The sequence below is a fragment of the Zootoca vivipara genome, chromosome 8, assembly GCF_963506605.1.
Source record: "Zootoca vivipara chromosome 8, rZooViv1.1, whole genome shotgun sequence".
In the NCBI taxonomy this organism is placed as follows: domain Eukaryota; kingdom Metazoa; phylum Chordata; class Lepidosauria; order Squamata; family Lacertidae; genus Zootoca; species Zootoca vivipara.
Genome location: NC_083283.1, coordinates 48,943,057 through 48,968,175, shown reverse-complemented (window position 1 = coordinate 48,968,175; position 25,119 = coordinate 48,943,057). Strand labels below are relative to the sequence as shown.

Genomic DNA, 25,119 nt, shown 5'->3' with positions numbered 1-25,119 from the left:
AACTTCTCTCGTCTTGTACTTCACCGGGAAGTCTTAAGAACCATGGGCTATGTTTGCCCCACAGGATGATCTTGAGTTGGTAAAGTGAAGTCACTCTGGTCCTGAAAGTTTTGTCGGTAGGAGATGACATGGGCTTTGTATGTAAGCCCCTTTTGACTCTTTGAGGAAGGGAGGGTATAAGTGCCGTAAATAAATACAGATCTGGCATACAAAATTGTACTCCATTTCCCAGCTAGCAGTAGCCCAAATTGTTATACCTTGTGCTAACTCACTGCAGAAAGTACTCACATCCGTGTATAAAATCAGTAAACAGTAGCAAACAATATACAGTGGTCCCTCTGGTTAAGAACTTAATTCATTCCGGAGGTCCGTTCTTAACCTGAAACTGTTCTTAACCTGAGACACCACTTTGGCTAATGGGGCTCCTGCTGTCGCCGCACTGCCACAGCACGATTTCTGTTCTCATCCTGAAGCAAAGTTCTTAATCCGAGGTACTATTTCTGAGTTAGTGGAGTCTGTAACCTGAAGCATTTGTAACCTGAAGCGTTTGTAACCCGAGGTACCACTGTATTCTCAGAGTCCAATAGCTCACTTAAAAACCTTAGTTGCTACTCAGAATTACAAGCCTGGTAGATGAAGGGAACGCTGTAGATGTAGCCTATCTTGATTTCAGCAAGGCCTTTGACAAGGTGCCCCATGATATTCTTGTAAAGAAGCTGGTAAAATGCGGGCTAGACAATGCTACCATTCAGTGGATTTGTAACTGGCTTACTGACTGAACCCAAAGGGTGCTCATCAATGGCTCATCCTCATCCTGGAGAGTAGTGACTAGTGGGGTGCCACAGGGTTCTGTCTTGGGCCCAGTCTTATTCAACATCTTTATCAATGACTTGGATGATGGGCTTGAGGGCATCCTGAGCAAGTTTGCAGACGACACCTGTGAGGGACAGGGGATATCGCGAAGTCCCTCCCCTCCTGAGTTCAAGCCAATCCCCGAGCACAGGGGAAAGCAGAGAGAGTTCCGATTCCAGTGGGGAAGCAGGAAGTCGTGTCCGAGGCTCAGGCAAGGTAGAGGAGCCAGGGTCCCAGGTGGGACAGGAAGGGGCGAATAAGGGGGGGAGACCCATCCCCCCAACTCCGGAATTACGCAGAAAGAGGAGGGGAAAGAGGATGGGTCTGCCAAAGCTTTTGTGTTGGAGAAAGACGCGCCAAAAGCCATTAGGAGGTTCTGAAACCGACTGACCACATCACTCCGTGTAAATAGCAATGACTTCAGCACTGTAAATACGCAGCACCAATAAAAGAATAAAATGCAGAGCTGCGTAGCGTCGTTACTCTGAAGTAGTCCACTCCGGCCACTGTGACAACACCAAATTGGGAGGGGTGGCTAATACCCCAGAGGACAGGATCACATTTCAAAATGACCTTAACAGATTAGACAACTGGGCCAAAGCAAACAAGATGAATTTTAACAAGGAAAATGAAAGGCACAAATACAGGATGGGTGACACCTGGCTTGAGAGCAGTACATGTGAAAAGGATCTAGGAGTCTTGGTAGACCACAAACTTGACATGAGTCAACAGTGTGATGCAGCAGCTAAAAAAGCCAATGCAATTCTGGGCTGCATCAATAGGAGTATAGCATCTAGACCAAGGGAAGTAATAGTACCACTGTATTCTGCTCTGGTCAGACCTCACTTGGAGTACTGTGTCCAGTTCTGGGCACCACAGTTCAAGAAGGATACTGACAAGCTGGAACGTGTCCAGAAGAGGGCAACCAAGATGGTCAAAGGCCTGGAAACGATGCCTTATGAGGAACGTCTTAGGGAGCTGGGTATGTTTAGCCTGGAGAAGAGAAGGTTAGGGGGTGATATGATAGCCATGTTCAAATATATAAAAGGATGTCATATAGAGGAGGGAGAAAGATTGTTTTCTGCTGCTCCAGAGAAGCAGACACTGATTCAAACTACAAGAAAGAAGATTCCACCTAAACATTAGGAAGAACTTCCTGACAGTAAGAGCTGTTTGGCAATGGAATTTGCTACCAAGGAGTGTGGTGGAGTCTCCTCCTCTGGAGGTCTTTAAGCAGAGGCTCAAGAATGCTTTGATGGTGTTTCCTGCTTGGCAGGGGGTTGGACTGGATGGCCCTTGTGGTCTCTTCCAACTCTATGATTCTGTGAAATGAATCTTGCCTTTATCATTAAAAATCCTTTCTTTGTTCATTCATAAAATTCTCTGGTGAACTTACTGAGATCATTGTTTTGCCCCATGCTACACAGGGCTTTAACAAATTCTGAGGCTGTTTTTTAATTGATCTTTTTGGGTGCACTGTGATTAAATTCTAGGAAATTGCTAAGCTGTGACTCACATCATAAAATCCAATTAGTGGTTGGTTGACAGTTTGTCTCCCAGTTCAAGCGTCCAAGTTTCTTTTAATACCACATCAGTATATAGGTTATTGCTGGCAAAAGTCTTGAGTTTATTTTGTAAAAGAATGTTACGCATAGTCAAAAGTTTACTTTGGACACTGCTAAAACTAAGGCATTTTTGTTTTAGCAAAGCATGCTTTGGTTTTTGTCACTTTTGGCTTCGTTTTATGGGTTCAAGTGCATATTTAAGTGTTGGGGTGAAAAGGTTTTCTGTAACAAATAAATAAATAAATAAATGTGTCTTAAAAAATGAACTGTTGTTAAAAATGTTAGCCCCCAAAGAACCCAGGGCAGCAAACAGATACGCAATTTAAAAATAAAACAAAACAAACACATTCTAAAACAGTCAAAACATTTTATAAACAAATACAATTAAAACATCTAAAAGCAGTTACATTAAATACCCATTGCTATTATAAAGATTCATAAAATATGGGTGGGGAGGGGCGTTCAGTCATGAATTGCCAAAGCAGATATTGTATAGCCCAGGGGTTGGGAACCTAAGGCCCATGGGTCACGAGTGGCCCACGGGGGTTGTTTAACCGGCCCATGAGCTGCCCCTGAACCAAGCCGCCTGCTCGGTGAGTCCCTGCGTGCTGCACTAAACCGGCACAACGCGGCACAGGGACTTGCTTCCGTGGTGCTGAAAATAATGTATGTGCAGATGCTGGAGATCACACACGCGCACGATCTGGCCCACGGAGGGATCTCTGCTGGAGTGAACCAGCCCAGGCGAGGTAAACCTTGCCAACCCCTGGTATAGCCCAAGAGGCTGATTTTTCAGGGAACACAGTTACATGTTCCCATTTTTCATTGCTAAAGTATAGACAATCATACTCAGGTGTGTTTCCCCAACCTCTTTGGGTGAAAAAAGTACACAATAATGTTTGGGGGTGTTTCCCCATCATATTTGGACAAGTACTTAAAGTTAACGTACCCAATATCTCATCACTTTGACTTTGTTTTTAGTGTGGCTGTCGGTGAGAACTACAAGTTATAATCAACCTCAGAAAAGTAGATGTGTGTGTGCCTTCATTTTTTATTATTCTTTATTGCCTGGGAAGAGAATATCCTGAAGTAGTGTCCCCAAAAAGTCAAATTTAGTCTACTCCAAATCTCTATATTCCTTTTTACTTTGGACCATGTACAGTGGTACCTCAACTTACGAAGGCGATCCGTTCTGCGGTGCTCTTCGGAAGTCGACTCCTTCGTAAGCCGAAGCGTCCATTTTGTGCATGCAACAAAGCGCAATTTTGCGCTTTGCGCATGTACAGACCGTGCACGCCACGAAAATACTTCCGGGTTTGCGGACTTCGGAAGTCGAAACCTTCGTAAGTCGAGGCATTCATAAGTCGAGGTACCACTGTATTAATATAATTGTCTTGATAAAATCAAAATCCAGAAAGATTTTCAGACTACTTTATGTTTGTGCATAAATCTTTCAAACAATCAAACACAAGATGTAAAACATTCCATTCTTCTGACATACATTAGGAACAATATTGTTATATTGGCATATTCTTGATCATCTATACTGCAGCCCCCTTCAGCCCTTGTTGTGTTCAGCAAGGCTGGGAGTGGAGTGAGTCAATGCACATGCTGGCATTACAACAAATTCCAAATGCCTGAAGAGGGATTAAGTCTATCAATATTATTTGTTTCCCTTCTAGTGAGGGATGAATTTGAATTGATGGTAAAGGCAGTTGGAATAAAGGAAACCATGAAGAAAGAGCTGAAGAGGAGAACATTATTTGAGACTTGAGAATGAAACATTTAATGCAAGATACAGCTGTCACAAAAATAGCAAAACAGTAATCCAAAAACGAATGCTTTGGATTGAAAGTTGTCAAACTGAAGCTACTGTGAATATTGTAGAATGCTGCCTTTGGATTATGCTATCTGCCAATGGTCCACAAATAATGAAGATAATAGTAACCCATGTCCTTAGCACTATTTTCTCAAATCAGGCTCCTCTGTGGATTAGACAACAGCGCCACCCGTGTCCCAGGTGGGGATGTAGTCTTTTACAAATATTCTGTGTACCTTGTTCTGTACTTCAGTGTATAATTTGAAAATGGCAGCTTAGTTCCAGTGAATTATGTTTATTTTGACATTTGGATTGATAGAAGCAAAGTAATACAAACACCAAAGGTAGTGATTATGACTCAGTGTCTTGCTGCAGACTTCTGCTGGTAAATTTGCAGCTTTTACAGTTCAAAATACTGTTTCACAGTTTGTTCAAAATTGTACTGCCAAGTACATATTGAACAAGGAAGGTATATTACAGACTCGTAAATTATCTCCTTGATATTTCTTTTGCCCTTTTTGTGACAAGGCAAACAGAACCATAAACAGTATTCCACAACATAGGTTTATAGAATGCCATTATGATATCGGTGGTTTTATTTTGCAATTCCAGGTAACCACAAATGTTCAGTGTATATATGAAACCAACATGCCTTTCACACAGGAAGGACTCAACAAGCAACTCTTCCTTTCCCGGCTCTTATTCAGTGAAGATCTATAGTAATGCAACAAAGAGAGTGCCCTCATTGCTTTCCCAAGGGCCCCTGCTAGAAGTGCCCCACCACCCATTAAAGAACCTCTTTTTTCTGTGACTAAAACATCCAGTGCCTTCCCAAGGAAGCACCCAGAAATGGCTCATGGTTCAGGAAATCAAGCCAGAAAGGGTGCCATTTCAAAATGAATAGCAATATCTCATTTCTTACTCCTATGCTACCCTGGTTTCTTACATAATGACAAGTACCGAATTAGCAGCAAGGGAGAAGTCTTTCTGTTGATATTATTCAATATAATTTGATAGGTGCACAAAGAAATTATAAAACATGGTAATTATGTAAAGTAGTGCTGTGCTGGCATCCTTAGTGGAATATGGAATTACATTTTAGGAAATCACAGTTTGAAAGTCTAGAGATTCATTTCACCCTAGCTATGTCGTGCTTCCCCCAGGCATCAGGTAGATATGAAATAAGAGCAATGTGTGGTCTAAACCACTGAGCCTAGGGCTTGCCATCAGAAGGTTGGCGGTTCGAATCCCTGCAGCGGGGTGAGCTCCTGTTGCTCGGTCCCAGCTCCTGCCAACCTAGCAGTTCGAAAGCACGTCAAAGTGCAAGTAGATAAATAGGTACCGCTCCAGCGGGAAGGTAAATGGCATTTCTGTGCGCCGCTCTAGTTTCGCCAGAAGCGGCTTAATCATGCTGGCCACATGACCCATAAAAACTGTCTGTGGACAAACGTCGGCTCCCTCGGCCAGTAAAGCGAAATGAGCGCCGCAACCCCAGAGTCGTTTGCGACTGGACTTAACTGTCAGGAGTCCCTTTACCTTTACCTTTTAAAGTTGAAATGAAACCAGTTTTGGTGTGTGTCATGCCATTATGAAAGTGTGCTCAGAATCATGGAACTTCATTGTGTGTGTGTGTGTGTGTGTGTGTGTGTGTGTGTGTGTATGTTTGTAGGTATTAGTATCAGATGGCTTTTAAATATGTTAATTCTGGAAAGATAGCTAATAAATATCTGTCTGAAACAAATCAATGTGTAATGCCCAAATGAGCTTTAAATGCAATTTGCGGCACAATCCTGTGCATGTCTCCTCATAATTAAATTTCACTGAGCCCTGTGGGGCATCCTCCTAAGTAGGTAGGTATAGGATTGCAACCTTAATCTACTTTTCCTGCAGATATTTAATAAAATGCTAAGTAAATAAAATGCTAAGTAAATACAAAGATAAATGGATAAGATGTAAACTTAAAAAACCTCTTATTCATTTTTATGTAGCTGCGGATAAAACACTGAAATAAAAATTGTGGTCAGCTATTTATTTTTGCCACACTTGATCTCATGTGTTTATTCAGGCCTGTGCCATTGCAGTACTGGTATTTTTCTTCTACTGGATATTTGTTTTTGGATTAATAGTGAAGTAAGCTTTACTTTATTAACAATATTGTTAACTTGGTATGTTGTTTTAGGACCAATGTAGTGCTGCATCCCAAAAATTCTCTTTTCCATTGAGCTGTGGGACTTTGCATATTTTATGACCTGTTCCTCATATCCTGTTAAATGGGAAATGGATGTTATTTCAAAGGTGAGCTTGTGCTAACCACCCTTGTTGTTCAGAGACTGAGACAACCAAGCTGTCAGTCATAAGAATACATAAGAATGTACAGTACACTGAATTTTGGATTTGTGGTGAATATGTGTATGTAATGATATTGCATTCCTCTCCTTATCATGAGTTGCAATGTGGGATTTTCTCATTGAGCTTTAGAGCATCTTATACTTGTTTTAGGTGTAAGATGCCTAAACTTTTAGAAATCTATCTACCAATTGTCATGTGCTTATATGAATATGTTCATTGGTACTTCTTCAGTCCAAGCTATTATAGCCTGGCCATATGATCTAAGATGGACCCAAAGCATGACTTCCAAAAAGCAGGAAAGCATGCACCTAACCCAAATAAATTGACAGATAGTTGCATGTTTTGGGAACATAAACTAATTTCAAATATTCTCTTCATATGGTATGATATTTCCTCTGTGTACCAGTCTTCTCTTTGTATTGTATACTTCAGTAATCCCTTTGAAATTTGCTGTTCTTTAAGAGCACAATCCATCATTCTTCGTTTGTCTATCCATGCTGGCCACATGACCTGGAAGCTATACACCGGCTCCCTCGGCCAATAACGCGAGATGAGCGCCGCAACCCCAGAGTCGGTCACGACTGGACCTAATGGTCAGGGGTCCCTTTACCTTTATCGTATACCTTGCTTTTTCCTGTAGGACTAATTGCAGTCGTTAACAGTCGTCAACAGGGTTACCATACCCATTGAGTCAATCACCTATCTCCTACTACCCTTCTGAGAAAAACCCCACCCCACTTTCCCACTATATATAAGGGTCTAGTGACTTCTATTTCAGTGTATCTGAAGAAGTGTGCATGCACATGAAAGCTTATACCCAGAATAAACTTAGTTGGTCTCTAAGGTGCTACTGGACTATTTTTTTATTTATTGCTTCAGCAGCTTATCAAAATGTGGCTCTTGAGGAACAACTTTAAAGTTGATTGAAGGTTTTTATTTTTAAATTTAATTTTATCTTAAACTTTTTAGGGCTGGTTTTAAGTGCATTTATTTTTTTGATTTTTAGAAATGATATTAATGTTTGTTGATGTGGCCTTTATTGTGTTATGTGATGTGATGTGCTGTGCTGTGCATCACTTGAGTGCTCTTTTGATGGCAGAGAATCAGTATAGAAATGCTAAACAAATATTTTTCCGGAGAAAAAGCAGGTAGTGAAAGTAATTGCAGGGAGTAGGGAGGAGCCCACTAACCTTTCTAAAACATGGCTGTCGATTAATTTATCCCTTGACTTATCAGGAACTCTGCCACTTTGTAAAAAGATGTAATAATTTGAAAATATTGTTTTTTAAAATGCTAGGCATTGTCTTAAAAATAAAAGTGAAAGAAGCTTTGCCCATACACTTGAAATTTAATCAAATAATAATATTGTTCAAATATTATTCTATGGTGCTAGGTTACCGTAGTCAAAGGACTAAAACAATGTAATCAAAAATCTTTTCTAACGAAGGTTTGGGATTGTCACAATAGGGAGAAATGTTAGAATGTCTATTTATATAAATATTTTAAACCACTTTCCAGTTCAAATGCCTCTTGAACTGGTATACAACAAAAATCAATAGTAAAACATTTGGCCACCAACTTAGATAGCTTAAAAAGAGGATTAGGCAAATTAATGGAAGAGACTGATGGCTACTAACCATGATGGCTATGGTCTGTCTCCACAGTCAATGGCTCCTGAATACCAGTTGCTGGGAGTACTCTTGTGCTTGAGTCCTGCTTGGAGGCCTCCCACAGGCATCTGGGTGGCTACTGTGAGGACAGGATGCTGGACTGGATGGGCCTTTGGCTGGGTCCCACAGGCTCTGTATTTTTTCAAATACAGATTTTCATGATGTGGACAGGCAGGCGGGGTGGGTGGGGGATCAGTGGGCAGGAAAACAATTTTTTAGGGTAAATATATCCAAGTAGGACAGGGAATGACTCCAGTCTGAAACCCTGGGGAGGCAAGACTAAGCTACATATGGGCCAATGTAATACAGGACGGCTTTCTGTGTTCCTAATAAGATGACTCCTTGATCACAGCAGTCACAAAATTAAAAGACGCCTGCTTCTTGGGAGAAAAGCTATGACAAACCTAGACAACATCTTAAAAAGCAGAGACACCACCTTGCCAACAAAGGTCCATATAGTTAAAGCTATGGTTTGCCCAGTAGTGATGTATGGAAGTGAGAGCTGGACCATAAAGAAGGCTGATCGCTTTTGAATTATGGTGCTGGAGGAGACTCTTGAGAGTCCCATGGACTGCAAGAACACCAAACTTATCCATTCTGAAGGAAATCAGCCCTGAGCGCTCACTGGAAGGACAGATCCTGAAGCTGAGGCTATAATACTTTGGCCACCTCATGAGAAGAGAAGACACCCTGGAAAAGACCCTGATGTTGGGAAAGATGGAGGGCATAAGGAGAAGGGGATGACAGAGGACGAGATGGCTGGTCAGTGTTCTTGAAGCTACAAACATGAGTTTGACCAAACTGTGGGAGGCAATGGAAGACAGGAGTCCCTGGTGTGCTATGATCCATAGGGTCACGAAGAGTCGGACACGACTAAACAACAACAACAATAAGATGGCAATATGCTGCTTATTTTACATGCTATAAAGCAACACAATTTGATATGCAGGCAGAAAGAATATTCAAACCAACAGTGGCTCTTGATGTAACCTCTAAATCCACCAAGCCACTGCTAACTCACTGACATGCATTTTCCAGTCAATAGCCAGTATGCATGCTAGTTCAGGAAATAAAATCAGAGGGGTTGATATTGAATCAATGGTTCCAAATCAGCCTGTTTTTCTTGGGTAATTTAACACATTTATTTAAATCACCCGGATGTCAGATCAATCCACTCTCAACCGTATTAAGTGTAGGACCAAAATAGAAATTGGTACAACATTGGATATGTAATCTAATACTTGAGTAAATATTGGAACATGTGTTGCTGGCATGGTAGAAGCAGTGGTATTGTAATTCTTCATACCAGAATAAAGAACAAATGTATAGAAACCACAGAATATTAGCTTGGCTTCCCAAATTGCTTTGACATGCTTACTTCTTCCAAAATAAGTATGGCACAGCTCAATTCAAGATTTAGATTTTTGTCTTTTTCAGTAGCTGCCTGGACCTACTCCTAACTTGTAGCCGTTTTTGTTGGAGTCAAAAGATCAGGTGCCATGACTGAGGCCTTGGTGCTTGTAGGTTTGATAATAGTGTCATAGTACAATATATATTATCAGGGCTTTATACCAAACTTTCAGTAACACATTTCATATTAAATATTCTTAATAAAGTATGTTACCTCCAGAGGAAAATCACCAGGCCAAAATTGGATTATTCAGACACATTCAAACAACAGTGAATGAAGCAGACATCAGAGTTTCTGTAAGAAGGAAAGCTGGTGTAGCATCAGAATATTATTCAAATAGTATTCATTTGTAGCTGATGTAGTCCATTTGAGGGATAGCAAGAAGCCTAGGGTCAAATATTTTTATTTATTTATTTGAATTTCTTGAATTCCTGTTTTGTCTTGTCTTTGCTTTTATTCTGTTTTACTGGCTTTATGTTGTATTTTTTATTATATTGTTCATTGCTCTTGTGCTGTACATTGATTAGATGTTTTTAAAAAATTCATTTATAAGTGGTTTTTAATAAATATATATTGCATGAAGGCTTTTTCTCGAGTTCCCAGCATAGCCCTTGATGCCAAGATGCCCTCCCACAAACACACCATTATACATTTTCAGCTCCTTTCTCTCAGCTAAGATTTAGGCTGTGTACACATTACTGTTTACCCTGGCTGCAGTGCACTCCCACTGCTGGACTTTGAATCCTTGTACACATGTTGCCTATGAATGCAGAGCTATCCTGTGATTTCTTGAGAAATACTGGTGTTTGGTGCACTTTCTCTCAAACCAGCTGCAATCTGAAAGGAAAACGTAAACCACATTCAATTTGCAGTAGAAGCAGCAACATCATCATAACAGAGGTAGCAGTGAAGTTAATCTGCATTTGTCAGAGGCCAGTCAGGATGGCAGAAGTCAGATTATCTTGTGTTTCAGGAGAACTCTGCTCTCTGCAGAGTCCAGCCAGCAACCACATATGGTCTGAAGTGGTCTTTTCCAATCTGATGCCTTCTGTAATCTCTGATTAAATAGGAATACCAACCATGACCTATTGCCTCCACAGGAATCTTATTGGGAACCATTGGATCTTGTAGTTTTAACCCAAATTTTCAATAGCTTTGCTTGTAAGGTAGATAAGAAGTTCCTGTGTAGACAAGACAATATCTCCTTGAATTTTTCATTGTGGTATTCCAGCTATGTTGGAGCCATGAAGTCAGTAGTCTCAGTAAACATTAACATTCATTGGGTTTATGTGACTCCCTCCTATCCTCTCTTCTGGTGTTGCCATAAGAAAATAGGTTTTGTTTCAATTTTTGATTAATCACAGTTTATCATTATCATTATTGTTTTTCTAAGTCATAGTTACATATAAACCTAAACTTAGGTTAATACAAAGCTTGTGATCTGTTTGCAGCTGTGTCTAGAGTTGCGTCAGAAACAGAGTGTCAATTTTGTTATAGAACCCTCCTAATTGTTTTCAGGTGGCCAAATACATTACTGGCCCTTTACCAATGACTGGAGAATAGTTGGCTGGTGGTGGATACTGTGCTCACACTTCAAGTCTGACTACCTGTGATATGTGAACAGGCTTTTTGTTTCCACTCTATATTGCACACCAAGAGCTGCAAAAGGGTAATGATAGACTTCATTTGAAATCTGAATGACTTATCATTGCTATATAGGTGAAACTTGGAAAATTAGACTATCTTCGAAAAGTCCATTTATTTCAGTAATACAACTTAAAAGGTGAAACCAATATATGAGATAGATGCATGACATGCAAAGCAAGATAGGCCAAGCCTTTATTTGTTGTAGTTATTTGTCATTAGGCGGGTCAATTATAAATGGAATGTAATTAATGAAATGTAATTGTTGTTTAGTCGTTTAGTCGTGTCCGACTCTTCGTGACCCCATGGACCATAGCACGCCAGGCACTCCTGTCTTCCACTGCCTCCCGCAGTTTGGTCAAACTCATTTTCGTAGCTTCGAGAACACTGTCCAACCATCTCGTCCTCTGTCGTCCCCTTCTCCTAGTGCCCTCCATCTTTCCCAACATCAAGGTCTTTTCCAAGGATTCTTCTCTTCTCATGAGGTGGCCAAAGTATTGGAGCCTCAGCTTCACGATCTGTCCTTCCAGTGAGCACTCAGGGCTGATTTCCTTAAGAATGGATAGGTTTGATCTTCTTGCAGTCCATGGGACTCTCAAGAGTCTCCTCCAGCACCATAATTCAAAAGCATCAATTCTTCGGCGATCAGCCTTCTTTATGGTCCAGCTCTCACTTCCATACATCACTACTGGGAAAACCATAGCTTTAACTATACTTTGTCGGCAAGGTGATGTCTCTGCTTTTTAAGATGCTGTCTAGGTTTGTCATTGCTTTTCTCCCAAGAAGCAGGCGTCTTTTAATTTCGTGACTGCTGTCACCATCTGCAGTGATCAAGGAGCCCAAGAAAGTAAAATCTCTCACTGCCTCCATTTCTTCCCCTTCTATTTGCCAGGAGGTGATGGGACCAGTGGCCATGATCTTGGTTTTTTTGATGTTGAGCTTCAGACCATATTTTGCGCTCTCCTCTTTCACCCTCATTAAAAGGTTCTTTAATTCCTCCTCACTTTCTGCCATCAAGGTTGTGTCATCTGCATATCTGAGGTTGTTGATATTTCTTCCGGCAATCTTAATTCCGTCTTGGGATTCATCTAGTCCAGCCTTTTGCATGATGAATTCTGCATATAAGTTAAAAAAGCAGGGAGACAATATACAACCTTGTCATACTCCTTTCCCAATTTTGAACCAATCAGTTGTTCCATATCCAGTTCTAACTGTAGCTTCTTGTCCCACATAGAGATTTCTCAGGAGACAGATGAGGTGATCAGGCACTCCCATTTCTTTAAGAACTTGCCATAGTTTGCTGTGGTCGACACAGTCAAAGGCTTTTGCATAGTCAATGAAGCAGAAGTAGACGTTTTTGTGGAACTCTCTAGCTTTCTCCATAATCCAGCGCATGTTTGCTATTTGGTCTCTGGTTCCTCTGCCCCTTCGAAATCCAGCTTGCACTTCTGGGAGTTCTCGGTCCACATACTGCCTAAGCCTGCCTTGTAGAATTTTAAGCATAACCTTGCTAGCGTGTGAAATGAGCGCAATTGTGCGGTAGTTGGAGCATTCTTTGGCACTGCCCTTCTTTGGAATTGGGATGTAGACTGATCTTCTCCAATCCTCTGGCCATTGCTGAGTTTTCCAAACTTGCTGGCATATTGGGTGTAGCACCTTAACAGCATCATCTTTTAAAATTTTAAATAGTTCAGCTGGAATATCATCACTTCCACTGGCCTTGTTATTAGCAATGCTTTCTAAGGCCCATTTGACTTCACTCTCCAAGATGTCTGGTTCAAGGTCAGCAATCACACTACCTGAGGTGTACGAGACCTCCATATCTTTCTGGTATAATTCCTCTGTGTATTCTTGCCACCTCTTCTTGATGTCTTCTGCTTCTGTTAGGTCCTTACCACTTTTGTCCTTTATTATGGTAATCTTTGTACGAAATGTTCCTTTCATATCTCCAATTTTCTTGAACAGATCTCTGGTTTTCCCCATTCTATTGTTTTCCTCTATTTCTTTGCATTGCTCATTTAAGAAGACCCTCTTGTCTCTCCTTGCTATTTTTTGAAAATCTGCATTCAGTTTCCTATATCCTTCCCTATCTCCCTTGCATTTTGCTTGCCTCCTCTCCTCCGCTATTTGTAAGGCCTCGTTGGACAGCCATTTTGCTTTCTTGCATTTCCTTTTCCTTGGGATGGTTTTCGTTGCTGCCTCCTGTATAATGTTACGAGCCTCCATCCATAGTTCTTCAGGCATTCTGTCCACCAAATCTAAATCCTTAAACCTGTTCCTCACTTCCACTGTGTATTCATAAGGGATTTGATTTAGATTGTATTTTACTGGCCCAGTAGTTTTTCCTACTTTCTTCAGTTTAAGCTGGAATTTTGCTATAAGAAGCTGATGATCTGAGTTACAGTCAGCTCCAGGTCTTGTTTTTGCTGACTGTATAGAGCTTCTCCATCTTTGGCTGCAGAGAATATAATCAATCTGATTTAATGAAATGTAATAGCGATGCTTAATTTTTGTTTATTTTTTGTATTTTTGTAATTATTTGTTTTATTACTGTGGAATTTCCAAAAGAAAGCATTTGTAAAAATTAAAAGAAGAATAAAAAATAATAAGTTGCATTACTGAAATAAATGCACTTTTCGATGATCTTCTAATTTTCGAGTTTCACCTGTAGTTTTCTTACAACTTCAGTCATTAGAGAACATGATAAAATGAGATAAAACAGCAGAGCCTTGCACTGTGGCATTTAAAGACCTAACACATATACTGTTGCACAAGCTTTCCTGGGCCAAAACCCAATGAATAACACGCACGATGATATGTATTGTATTAATTGTGATTATACACCTTTGGGAAAATATCTAAATACTGTATGTGGATCCTCCTCATTCCATAATTGATAAGTAAGGTGTTCTCAGATGTTCATAGGAATGGGTTTTATTTGTTATGGAAAGAGTCTGGGATTTTATTGGTGTATGTGACAGGGAAGCTTAAATCTTTACAGCAATTCTTGGAAGTTGGAAAATGGGAACCACAGTAAAAATTCCTTTTATTTTTGTCATCCTTTCCACAGATCTCTTAAGTTAAATTACTTTCTCTTTCAGTTTTTATATATGTGCTTGATGATATTTTTCCTGTTGTCTTTTTTTTTTTGCTTTGAATTTGAGTAATACTAAAGCAGTTAATTATGGTCCAGAGAACTGATTTCTTTTTTAATACACTTAGTCATGGGCAACTAATGGCCTGACCTGTGGACTCTTGTACAAGTCAGTAATGTGTGTCGCTGTGGTTAGACTCAATGAGGAAAGGACTCTAAAGAACCATGAACATTGTATTTACATATCAAGATGCTCTGTGCATTTAGCATCATGCATATCCTGTTACACAGTTTGATTAATATTATACATTGGCAGTATATCACAAGGAAATCAGCATATCATAAAGAACTTGATAACCCATTTTATGGTCAGGCTTTGTATATGGTAAAACCATCAGACTAGGTACAGTAACTGCACTGTTAGTGCAATTATTACTGGTTTTTGGCTTCATAGTTAGAATTTTACTCCAAATTCTGACTTCGTAGTTTGAAAAAATGAGTAGAGTTTGTATTACTGGTATTTAGCAAACTATCATTTTAGAAGTGTATGTGGTTAGCACAGATTTAAAAGCCCTCTTTTCTACCAACATATATTTACTTAACAGTAGCACTTACTTTTATACTTTTCTTTGGGGGGGGGGAAATCCCTTTCTTTTTCTGTAGTGTCTTCTCTTTTTAGATTGTTAAACCCTTTTTTAGATTGTTAAAGCTCTTCCTTTCAGCTCAATTGTTTTATAAAACCTGTTCTTTGGAGGTGCTTTATAGATAACAAATATTATTTAGAATGATTTAATTTTTAAACTGGAGATATAGAAAATATGAATGGATTGGTATGTAGCATATGGAAAGATAGATTAGATGCTGCTATTTCTGCCCAAGAAACACCATCTTTATTGTCTGTGGCTGCATTGTTGGGGGAAACTGGAGGCGCTTCCTGTTGGCCAAAAATTGTTGTTTTTTGTTTAAAGTGTATTTCTGCTGATACTCTAATCAACATTTTTTAGTCTTATCCATGCTGCTCTGGAATATTTGGCTGGTATGAGAGTAGGAATATTCTGCTGCAGTACTTTTGTCCTTTATGGTAGGACATTCCAGAAGGTGGCACTGGGAGACTATAGTTTCAACCCTGCAGGGTTCTGCTCTTTCCCTCATGGCACTTAACATCTACATGAAACTCCTGGGTCATCTAGTGTTCTGGAATGCTATGTCAGTAATATACTAATGGCACCCAACTCTGTTTCTTTTTTTCCAACTAATGCCAATAAATCTGTCCTTAATCAGTGTCTGGATGCAGTGATGGATTGGATGTGAGGTAACAAACTAAGACGTAATTCAGAAAGGACAGAAGTACTGATGACCAGTTCTGTGGGTTCTCCTCAGTCCCAACCCTCTGGAGCAGATTTGGGGAGGGTGTGAGAAACACATGGGGAGAGAAGAAATCTTGTGCAGCTGTAATAAGTTAATTGGATAACATCCTATATTATTAAGGTAATTTAAAATACTAAATAGAAAATAAATGGTTGGAGAAAGCAGGAGCAAATGTAGCATATTTATTTATTCAAATCCTCTTCTCAAACAAAATATGGCTAATGTTTGACATCCTGGAAGGCAAAAAAAAAAAATCTTATTGAGTTATGTCCATCCTCTGTTTCTTGACTACCTGTCAACTATTCCCTCAGTGATTCTGCTTGTTAAAATGCAGAGAGCTCCTGAAAACTTACTTCATGTCTGAAACTCTTCTGTAGGTTGCCCATGTCATTGTTCTTCTGGTCCTTCACGTTAATGTAAAGCAGGGGTCAGCAACCTTTTTCAGCCGTGGGCCAGTCCACCGTCCCTCAGAGCATGTGGTGGGCCGGACTATATTTTTGTGGGGGGGAATAAGATTATAGGGTCATAAAATACTGAACAAATGACCAGCACTGACTCAAGTGAAGGTTGAAGCAAAATTTAAAAAATCCTTCCAGTAGCACCTTAGACACCAACTAAGTTTGTCATTAGCTTTCGTATGCATGCACACTTCTTTGGATACCTTCTTCAGATATGCACACTTCTTCAGATACCTTCTTCAGGTATCTGAAGAAGTGTGCATGCACACAAAAGTTCATACCAAAGACAAACTTAGTTGGTCTCTAAGGTGCTACTGGAAGGATTTTTAAAATTTTGTTTCGACTATGGCAGACCAACATGGCTACCTACCTGTAACTAGAACTCTTTTTTTATAATCTATTTTTATTAATTTTCCAATTAAAAAACAACTATATCACATTCATTATTCCAAATTATACAAATCCATATCAATTAAACCGAATATTATGCCAAATCATATTAAATTTTGGAGTTCCCATGCTTCAAAAATTGGGGTTTTCTCGCAACTGTCTACTGCCGTCTTTGTTCTAAAGTCCAAATAGTCACTCAAAATCCATGATAATCCTGATCTTCCCCTGCAGTCACTAAAATATTTTCTTCTTTCATCCAATTTTTCCACCGCTGCTGAAATAAGCATCAAACGAGATTTCCCATATATTCATTCTCCTGTGTGAGTTTTAGTCAGTCCGGCCTCCCCATAAATCCCCATGAATCCTCTTTGTCTGGAGTGCTTTCCTCTTGCGTCAGTCTTTCAACACCAAACAGCGCCATCTTAAAAAGCTCAGATCACTTTCGTTTTCTTCTCAACGTTTTTTTTACAAACGATCATAGTAAAATTTACAGCTTTTCCAGGCATAGGCACAGCTGTCACATTATGTACAGACTCTTAATAAATTTATAGTTCTCCTTGCCCTATAGCTGAACTTAACTTCAGATCGCTGTTCAAATTCCAAGTGCGTCACACCTCATAAATCCAAACGCTTCCAGCCGCACTCCGATTGTCCAGTTGGAGGGGGGGCCCTCTCTTCAACAATTTTACAGCTTCTGACCATATAATATCAATAGTTTTATAAAGTCCAACTCACACAGTTAGGTTCCATTTCTCATTTGTTCCAAACAAACAGGACATCACGTCCGGGAAGGTATGAAATAACTCGTAGAGTGTATGGAAAAAATAAAAAAGACTCACTTCCCTTCTTGTGGCGTCCCAATCAATCTTTCTTGCCGATGATATACTCCCTCACTCCTCACGCTCAGCAGCGAAAATTCCTTGGCAATAAACAGAGCTTCTGCCCTTCCTTTTTGAAGCGAGTCCATGAATTTAAGCCCAATTATCTTCTTTAATCATGGAGATCCCGCTACACAGGTAGGCGTCCGGGAAGTTCCGCTCCTCCATAAGTGCTTTCAGCCCTGCCCCCCCCTTGAACATTCGGGGTGGGTTTAGGGGCATCTGCGGGCCTGCGGCCCCTCTCCGTAACCCCCGGAGAGGTGGGGAGGTTGCCATTTACTCCCCTAGCAACCGCCAAGTTCCTCATGAAGGTCGGAGGGATGGAAAAAGGGTCAGCCATTCCTGCGAGCGGAAGCGGAACTCTCACCTGTAACTAGAACTCAAGTGAAGGTTGTAGTTCATCACCAAAATCTTGTGTGATTGACTAGTGCATGAGCCGGATTGTAACTTGTTGTGTCTGGCTCCATACAAGGGTAAGATGCCATAGATTAGTTATTCTGGGAGAACTGATCACACACAGATGGTAAATTATTGACCAAAGTATTCAGGTTAATTTGTGGTCTTTGTTTCCTTGCATTGGTAGGTTTAGAGAATATTCTGCATTGTCTCAATACACCACGCTGTGTTTAGCATGCACAGGGCCTGAATAGGTATAATTAATTATTGTTGGGAAAACATGTCTTGCATATTTTGCATCTGCTGCCCTGCTGGGCCTTTCATGAACTGGTGTTTCCTGCTCTATTAGAAACCTTCTCCTGATTATGAGTTCAAAGAAGTTAATGTGCATTGTGTATTGAATATATTCTCTCTTTGACCCATTTAAAAGATTCTGGGTCCCTTGCTTCCTGATACAGACACATCTTGGTGATGCCAAATATCCTGAAATCTGATGGCATTTGATCCAGATCCCATGGTCGTATGTTCTGGCATATGCAATTATTCTGTTTGCTGTCTTGGTCATATTCTTTTGTGAGTGTTGTGTTGTTGGGTGGGAGTAGTGTATGTGCTTAATCACTGCTGTTCTCTAAGCATTATGTCCAGAAATTCAGTTTGGCTGTACAGCTATCTCCATTAGAATCTGAAGATCCCCTGGGGACAGGATATAGCACCACCCACTTCTGTGTCTGCTGGGAAGCAAGCTGTCTACAAGGCATTGATTCTTTACTCATTGTAGTAAAACCCAGTGAAGCAGGCCATCGAGATAGAAATGTGGCAGTGCCAGGATTTCCCAGAATGCCCATGGGATACTTTTTATTAGCAGAAAAAGTTTTCTTGCCAATTCATTTGTGTCTGCGGAGGCAACCAGCAGGAATACTTAATAGTGCTTTTACCACATTGAGTTCTTCTGCTTCATCTGTTCCTTTGAAATAGAAAGCATAATGCCAGTCTTGTTTGCTCTTCTTACCTCCAGCCATCTCACTGCTTTCCTTAATTTAGCATTTAATGTCTATGTTCAGAGTTGAATGCCAAGCAATAGTATGACCATACTGTGGTAACTGGTTATTTTATAATTAAAGCAGGAGACAACAAGGTCATCAAGCCCAGTAACTTCCAAGAGATTTATGTCTTTGTGCATCTATCCCATGAAGCCTATTCTATATAATTCAAATTTTAAATTCAAACATGTAAGTCATTCGTTCTTCTCCTTTTTGCCATTCTGTACACCAGTTTTTCTTTTCCATCTGAAAACTATGGATCCAGAAGTTCATTGACCTTTTTTCCTGAGATTTTGATTTGTTGTCTTGTGTGAGTTTTTAAAACAAAATATTTTGTACTTCTGTGTAACACAATAGTTTTCCTGAATATGTTGATAGGCACCTTTTGTTTCTTAGTGGCCCTGTTTTGACTCGAATCCTGTCAGCACTCAACCTCCTGAGTTTGCTGTTAGAGGGAACATGTGGTATCTCCACCAAAATGTTGGTGGGGGAGGAGTTGTTTCCAAGAGGGGGATCTTATTATCCCAGGACCTCCATAGACACTGCTCAGGCTTGTGTTCCAGAGAAGTCACTCTGCTGCTGCAAAAGTAGTGGTTTGACTTCACTCCCGGAGGCACACTCGATTGTCTCTCAGAACAGACGGATGCCAACAATTCTAGCAGTGCTTTTGTTTTTATGTGTCAAGGTTCTGACACGTGTTTAGAATTACCGCGAGCTTTTATTCTGTCAAACATTGTTATGTTTATCTTTAAGTGTTGAAAGTATGAATACTTTGTGAATATAGAATGCCAATGTAGCAGCTCCTCAACAGACTGATGAATTAACAACAATAATGAATAAAGACATAATTAGCAAGGGTGGGAGTTTTATGTTGACACTGTTCTGCTTATATGTAGGCCCCACTTATTTTCTTCATATGATCATCTATGCATCTAAATAATGGCACAGTAAAAAACCACAGAATTTACAGAGGCAGTTGGCACCCATTCATATGATCATATCTGCAGTTTCTCCAGCTGCTACAATCATGATCATAATTGCTTTATCCCAGGTAAGGGGCTTTATCTCAGGCAAGAGTTCATAGGATTGCAAGCCACATTATGTAAGTATATATATCATTTCCCGTCTTACATTATGTAGAATAAAGTATGATATCCTTTGTGAGTGCCAGTAAGAGCCTGTCTATTGTTGTTCGAAACATAGCATCAGTGAAGAATATGGCACCGTCTGCTGAACTTTTACTTCCTGTTTATAATGTTAACTAATATTTGAACTGAAAACGTTGGTTGTCATCTGTAGCAATGTCATGTACTTCCATGTTGACTTTACACACATTTCTGGAGTTTGTCTGCTTGGTTCGGCCCAGGGTGGATAAAAATCAATGATTTTTTTAAAAAAATCAAAAAAATCGGATTTTTTTGATTTAAATCGGATTTTTTTTGATTTAAATCGGATTTTTTTGATTTAAATCGATTTTTTTGATTTAAATTGGATTTTTTTTAAATAAAATGCTTTTTGAGGAAAACATATTACCATCCAAAGGTTATTCCATCATGAAATAAAGATTAGTTTTTTTAATTATGTAGTATAAGGTTGTACTGTATATGTTTAATTTTGGGGGTAAATAAATTCCATTAATCCATTCACCTCTTCCAGAGGTTTTTGTAAGATTATTGGGCAGTTTCTCTGCCTACAAGATATTATCACAGGTGCTTGGTTTACTTTTGCAGTTCTCAAAACTGAATTTGACTCAACAGAGATCACATGCCTCTTCTTCACAGCAAAAATGTTAAAACATGAACAGAGTTGAGAAAAAGACCTTAATCCTATTGTTCTACAAACCTATGAATACAGAAACAACCCCTTCAGTGCTAAGTTTCAAGAAGTTCAGTGAATAGAATAGAAACAATATTTTTCTGATTGTTTGGACAGTATTTAAGTTTTTCATGTGTAGACTGGGCTGACAGTCTAAGTTTCTTAAAATATATATATATTGTTTTTGTTTAGCCAAATTAGTTAACAAACATGGATGTTTGTTTAAGCAAATAACATTTGCTGAAATGTTATTGTTTCAGTTGAATAAATCTATTTAACTTGTTATTATTAAGGTAATGATTATTTTTCTCCTTCCTAAGTACAACAGTAAAGTTGTCCAAATATGAATGATTAACCTATTAAACTGGGGATAAAAAAACTAATATGAAAAGTTGTTATTCTAAAAATCTTCATCTACTTGCATAATAATGTTATACCAGCAAGAATTAGTCTTTATGATTTAAATCAACTATGATTTAAATCAAGCCTTACTGACTAGTGATTTAAATCGTGATTTAAATCGTGATTTAAATCAGTTTGATTTAAATCAAATCCACCCTGGTTCGGCCTGAAGAAGAGAGGCAAATCTGCTATCATTGAAGGCATAGAGAATAATCTATAAGGAAGCTAAACAACTATTGTCTCTCTACAACGAAAGCAGAACAGTAACTGGATACCCCTGATTCTGCACAGATGCAATTTAGCCCATTGTTACCTTTGTGACTAAGCGATATAATGACACTACACACCCAGTGACTATATCGGACATCATCAAGGGTTAGGTTTAAGAATACCATATTGGATCTAACAGCAATGCTTCTTTATTCTAAAATTTCCTCGTCAGTCTTTGCTAGGTGGTAGCAGGATTCCAGGGATTCCAGGCACTCACCCAGGGTCATGTTTCCATTGTGAATTCAGGGCACAGCAGAGGTTGTAGCTTTTTAAAATATATGATTTATTTTACATCTCTATACACTTGGAATTACATGGAGAGGAATAGATTTCACAGAATTACATCTCCAGGGTGTCTTTCCTTGCTTCTCTCACAGCTTCTGCCAACTTGTGTCAAGAGCAGTCAGCCATGCTGCCCAGTCTCTAGGTTGCAGCCTCTCCAGTCAGCAGCACCAAACCACAGAGCATGGGCCTAGAGTAAAGTTCTCTGTGTTATCCACCATATTTTGTTTCTGGCCTGTACCTGCCTGCCTCCACCTGCTCTGGTGGAGGTAGAAAGGCTTTGGGGGCCCTAAATGATTGAGACATAGGGCTGTGAGGTTTGCAGGAAAACCAATTTTGCAGTTCACATACTAATGGGTTCATGCTATGATGTCATCCAGTGATAATCATGCATTATACAGTGGTACCTCGACTTACGAAGATGATCCGTTCCGCGGCCATTTTCATAAGTCGAAGTCTTTGGATGTTGAAGTGCTGCTTCTGCGCATGCGCCAACAGCACGCGCCGCTTGGCGCAGAACGCATGTGCGGGGGAAAGACTTCTGGGGTTGTCGACTTCGGAAGTCAAAACCTTTGGAAGGCGAATCGTTCGGATGTCGAGGTATGACTGTACAGTGGTTCCTCTGGTTAAGGACTTAATTCATTCTGGAGGTCCGTTCTTAACCTGAAACTGTTCTTAACCTGTGGTACCACTTTAGCTAATGGAGCCTCCTGCCGCCGTCGTGGTGTGGTGCCGTGATTTCTGTTCTCATCCTGAGGTAAAGTTCTTAACCCGAGGTACTGCTTACAGGTTAGCGGAGTCTGTAACCCGAGGTGTCTGTAACCCAAGGTACCACTGTATTACCCCTAGATTTTATTTCATTCATGTGCCTTACTTGATTAGAAGTAGATACATGACAAGTTTGCTGTTTTTATGTTTTGAATTTTGAAAACAGTCCTCTGGAAATAATGAGAATGGTTATGCTGCAAGTCCTGTCTGACATAATATTTTGTTAACAAAATGGGTAATTTGCTTAGGCCAACTTATGAGTTAGAGAGTGTAACTGGCTTGAAGGGTGGAATTGTCTATTGATGCAGAGGATGCAGCTTCTAATACTATTCTGGGCACGAAAAGCTCTAAAAAAACAGGAAGTCCTGCAAAAGGTTTAGAGTGAATAGGCTTTTTCCTCTTATTTAGCTCCTGTTCTGTTTGGATTTCTGAATCTAGTTGTTTTTTTAAATCGTGCGTTTTTTGCTACAAATTTTATCCGAGCTTCCTTCTCAAGAAAGAAAGAAGATACCTCTTAGATTCATATTAATTATTCTTTTTTGAATCAGTACATTATCATAAGGAATGGGAAAAGGCAGGCTTAAAGATTTGTTATCATGTATTATCTGCAGAAAGGAAAAATAAATGTATGTGTAATCACATTTTTATTAACATATAGAAACAAATGTGTGTTTTGTGTATCATCAAAATAAATGTTTTACTCAATATTTAATTGAATTTGAAGAAGGCATGATACTCATATAGCCTAAATTTATCCCATTATATATATATATATATATATATATATATATATATATATATATATATATATAATGTTTAACTTTGGTGGAACAGGGTGCTAGAACTGTGAAGACCACACTGATTGGAACGTTGTTGGAAGTATTTCTTGTTTGTGCTTTTTTTTTTGCTTCATCCACTTTTACAATACATTTTATATGCATAAATATTTTAGCACTTCTTGCAGTTTTATGTATGCCAATGTTTTTTGTCACATTAACTAGTGTTGAATTGTGTTTTGTGTCTTTTAGGGCATACAGGCCGGTTACTAAAATCCTTGTGCTTCATGAGTCTAACATTTCTGCTTCTGCACATCATATTTCAAATCACAATAAACAGCCTTGAAGCTGGTAAAAGTATTAAACCTGATTATAACTGTGAGTATCCTTTTTATTTTTCCAATGTTCTTCACAGCTCTTTATGTAGGAAGGATATTGTGACTATTAGCAATAGTGGTTTTGTTGTCATGGTTGCTAGGATTTGTCGTAATTCTGCTTCAGGAAAGTGCTTTCTTTAGGATTACGGCTATGTAATTTGTAAACAAAATTAAGTTTTTCAAAGCTCTCAAGATGCATTTCTTTCACTTCCTTGTTTTATTTTGTTTTCTACTATGTGTAGAAAATAGCTATGTGTAGTTGGAGACTTCTTCTACAGAACCTGTTGAAACTGAGCATAACTGCTTTCCTTTTGGTAGACAGGGGCCACACTTCTGCAGTAAGTTCCATGACAACATGTTCTAGGGGGACAGTCATTTAGGGTGCCTATAATATTTGCCTCTTTGTCATGACTAGAATATGCATTTATCCAGTGTATGGTTATTGGAAGTTACCTGCTATTAAAGCATAATTACCTTTGATATTCCTCTGATTCCTTTCTCCATAGAAAGATCACCTGATAGTGTATTCTCCATATGAAATTTTACATAGCTGCCAAGTCTCCCGTTTCCCCTGGGAAAACCCCTTTTTTACTTACCTTTTCCCGGTGGTCCCCCGTATCACTTCGTCTCCCGTTTTTCTCCGTTATTTTCTCCTGCCGGTGGCCATTTTTTTCCTTTCCGATTTCTATGGGCACCAAAAATGGCCGCTGCCAGCTTCAAAAGTCGCATCTACGCATGTCCGGAAGTGCATAGACGTGACTTCCGGTGTTGGCGGCGGCCATTTTGGTGCCCATAGATGGGTGGAGTGACACCGGAAGTTGCGTCGGCGGACTTCCTGACATGCGTACAAGCGACTTTCGGAGCCGGCGGCGGCCATTTTGGGTGCCCATAGAAGGGCAAAGCGACACCGGAAGTTACATTGACGCAACATCCGGTGTCAAATGGCTGCCGGTCCCGGATTCTGCAGTCCGGAACATGGAAGGTAAGAATTTTAGGGTCTGTTGTTGCCACTTACAACAATTGTTTTGAGATTTCCAGTTTGTTTGACTCCATGCCTTCACTGTATGTTCGTCCCTGCTGTTTCTGTAGAGTTTATGTCAAGACATAATCATATGTTTGGCTTGCAGTTTTCTACCATTGTCAGATAAACACCAGCACATGGTATTTCTTCCCAAAAGTCTCTAGGTTGTGCATGGTGCCCTTTGGCCTCTTCTACAAGTTGCCTTGCCCTATTTTACATTTGTTGCCTAGTTCCTGTCTTCGCTGCTTTGTGCCCTCCGGTTTTTTAAAAATTTATCCCAGTGTTAAGACATGATGATAACTGTAGTCCAAAACATATGGAAGATGACATGCTGGGGAAGGCTGACCGAGTGTTACCCCATCGCCATTTGGATGATCAGATACAATTTCACTCTTGTTCTAGAGGAATGATTAATTCTGAAACAGATGTTTCCCAGCTCCTGTTGACATTGACCCTCAAAAAGTTGTTTTGTAA

General features: G+C 39.7%; 1 protein-coding gene across 5 annotated transcripts in view; it reads left to right on the top strand.

The window, feature by feature from the left end:
• The window catches only part of PIEZO2 (piezo type mechanosensitive ion channel component 2), a 224,260-nt gene that overhangs the window by 47,961 nt on the left and 151,180 nt on the right, over positions 1-25,119 (top strand). For all 5 annotated transcript variants that reach the window (XM_035124931.2, XM_035124936.2, XM_035124937.2 and 2 more), the window contains exon 3: positions 23,500-23,625. In XM_035124931.2, the coding sequence (XP_034980822.2) occupies positions 23,500-23,625 (126 nt within the window). The remainder of the gene's footprint in view (positions 1-23,499; positions 23,626-25,119) is intronic.